Source organism: Calidris pugnax, unplaced genomic scaffold (genome assembly GCF_001431845.1).
Source record: "Calidris pugnax isolate Ruff unplaced genomic scaffold, ASM143184v1 scaffold326, whole genome shotgun sequence".
In the NCBI taxonomy this organism is placed as follows: Eukaryota; Metazoa; Chordata; class Aves; order Charadriiformes; family Scolopacidae; genus Calidris; species Calidris pugnax.
The window spans coordinates 3,128,651-3,130,527 of NW_015091265.1; the positions used below are offsets into that span (position 1 = coordinate 3,128,651).

Here is a 1,877-nt window from a genome sequence, read left to right on the forward strand (position 1 = left end):
CCCCACCCACCCCGACCCCCGACTGCCGGAGGGGCCCGCATCGAGTCCCGCTTGCTCCCCCCGCGGGAGCCCTCCAGTTCGCCAGGCAGCTGGGGAGCCCCGGGGACCCATCTGCTGCCCAGGCCCCAGAGGGCCCTCTGTGGAGGACCTGCGTGGCCCGGGAGAGGCCCTGGGGCTCCCAGGGGGGGCCGCTTCAAGGCCAGGCTGGACGGGGCTTTGAACAACTTGGTCTTGGTACCGAGTCCTTCAGTTAATGCTTTGCAGTGCTATGCTCGCAAAATAAGCTTACAAATTTGCTTCGATAAAGGGGAAGTCTCAAGAGTCTTGTATCCCTGCGCACCGCAGATAAAGAAGTTACACTGGAATAAGCTGGTTTTGCAGTGTTGTGCGGACAAGAAGTTTTGGAACCAAACCAAAAGAACAAGCTGCACGTGCACGAAAAGTAGACTGAGTACACGGTGAGGAAGACCCTGGAAGACCACCAAAGGACACGAATGCACATGCGTCAGGGACGTTTACGTCAATTAATGAGCTATAAGAAAAGTACAAATATGTTAATCATTTCTCAGAAACCTAATGCATATATAGATTTTGATCACTTATAATGTCTGTAAGCAAGCAATCAGGCACGCACACATTAAGAGGAGGGATCCGCTGTGTGCCTGGTGCCACGATAAAGAACGCCAGCTTTCTGAAACTCCAAACTGAGTCTTAGTTCCTATTCTGCTGACTTACGGAATCAGTCTAATGGGAGGTGTTCCTGCCAGTGGCAGGGGAATTGGAACTCGAAGATCTTGAAGGTCCCTTCCAGTCTGAACCGTTCTATAATTCTATGCTTGGCCCTGCTCGTGCCTCTGAGAGGGCTGAAGAGGCCCTGGGGTTCCCTGGAGAGCAGCAGGGCACTGCCCAGGCCATGGACAAGCCCGGCAGCCATGTGCAGGTGTGGAATGGGCCATGTTGGAGCCTCCTGCTTCTCCACCACCTGCTGAGCAGAGTGGCAATTCCTCCCTCAGGCATGCTCAGGGTGCAGGGAGGGCTGGAGAGCGGTTGGTCTTGGTACCGAGTCCTTCAGTTAATGCTTTGCAGTGCTATGCTCGCAAAATAAGCTTACAAATTTGCTTCGATAAAGGGGAAGTCTCAAGAGTCTTGTATCCCTGCGCACCGCAGATAAAGAAGTTACACTGGAATAAGCTGGTTTTGCAGTGTTGTGCGGACAAGAAGTTTTGGAACCAAACCAAAAGAACAAGCTGCACGTGCACGAAAAGTAGACTGAGTACACGGTGAGGAAGACCCTGGAAGACCACCAAAGGACACGAATGCACATGCGTCAGGGACGTTTACGTCAATTAATGAGCTATAAGAAAAGTACAAATATGTTAATCATTTCTCAGAAACCTAATGCATATATAGATTTTGATCACTTATAATGTCTGTAAGCAAGCAATCAGGCACGCACACATTAAGAGGAGGGATCCGCTGTGTGCCTGGTGCCACGATAAAGAACGCCAGCTTTCTGAAACTCCAAACTGAGTCTTAGTTCCTATTCTGCTGACTTACGGAATCAGTCTAATGGGAGGTGTTCCTGCCAGTGGCAGGGGAATTGGAACTCGAAGATCTTGAAGGTCCCTTCCAGTCTGAACCGTTCTATAATTCTATGCTTGGCCCTGCTCGTGCCTCTGAGAGGGCTGAAGAGGCCCTGGGGTTCCCTGGAGAGCAGCAGGGCACTGCCCAGGCCATGGACAAGCCCGGCAGCCATGTGCAGGTGTGGAATGGGCCATGTTGGAGCCTCCTGCTTCTCCACCACCTGCTGAGCAGAGTGGCAATTCCTCCCTCAGGCATGCTCAGGGTGCAGGGAGGGCTGGAGAGCGGCCCCACCA

General features: G+C 52.6%; 1 protein-coding gene across 1 annotated transcript in view; it reads right to left on the minus strand.

Annotated features, from left to right (window-relative positions):
- The window catches only part of LOC106898912 (endoplasmic reticulum aminopeptidase 1-like), a gene marked incomplete at its 5' end in the record, with an annotated part of 18,987 nt that extends 17,633 nt beyond the window's left edge, over positions 1 to 1,354 (minus strand). Inside the window, 3 exons of the mRNA XM_014960495.1 lie at positions 11 to 244; positions 359 to 532; positions 1,181 to 1,354. Coding sequence (XP_014815981.1) covers positions 11 to 244; positions 359 to 532; positions 1,181 to 1,354 — 582 coding nt within the window. The remainder of the gene's footprint in view (positions 1 to 10; positions 245 to 358; positions 533 to 1,180) is intronic.
- Positions 1,355 to 1,877: the final 523 nt, after the last annotated feature.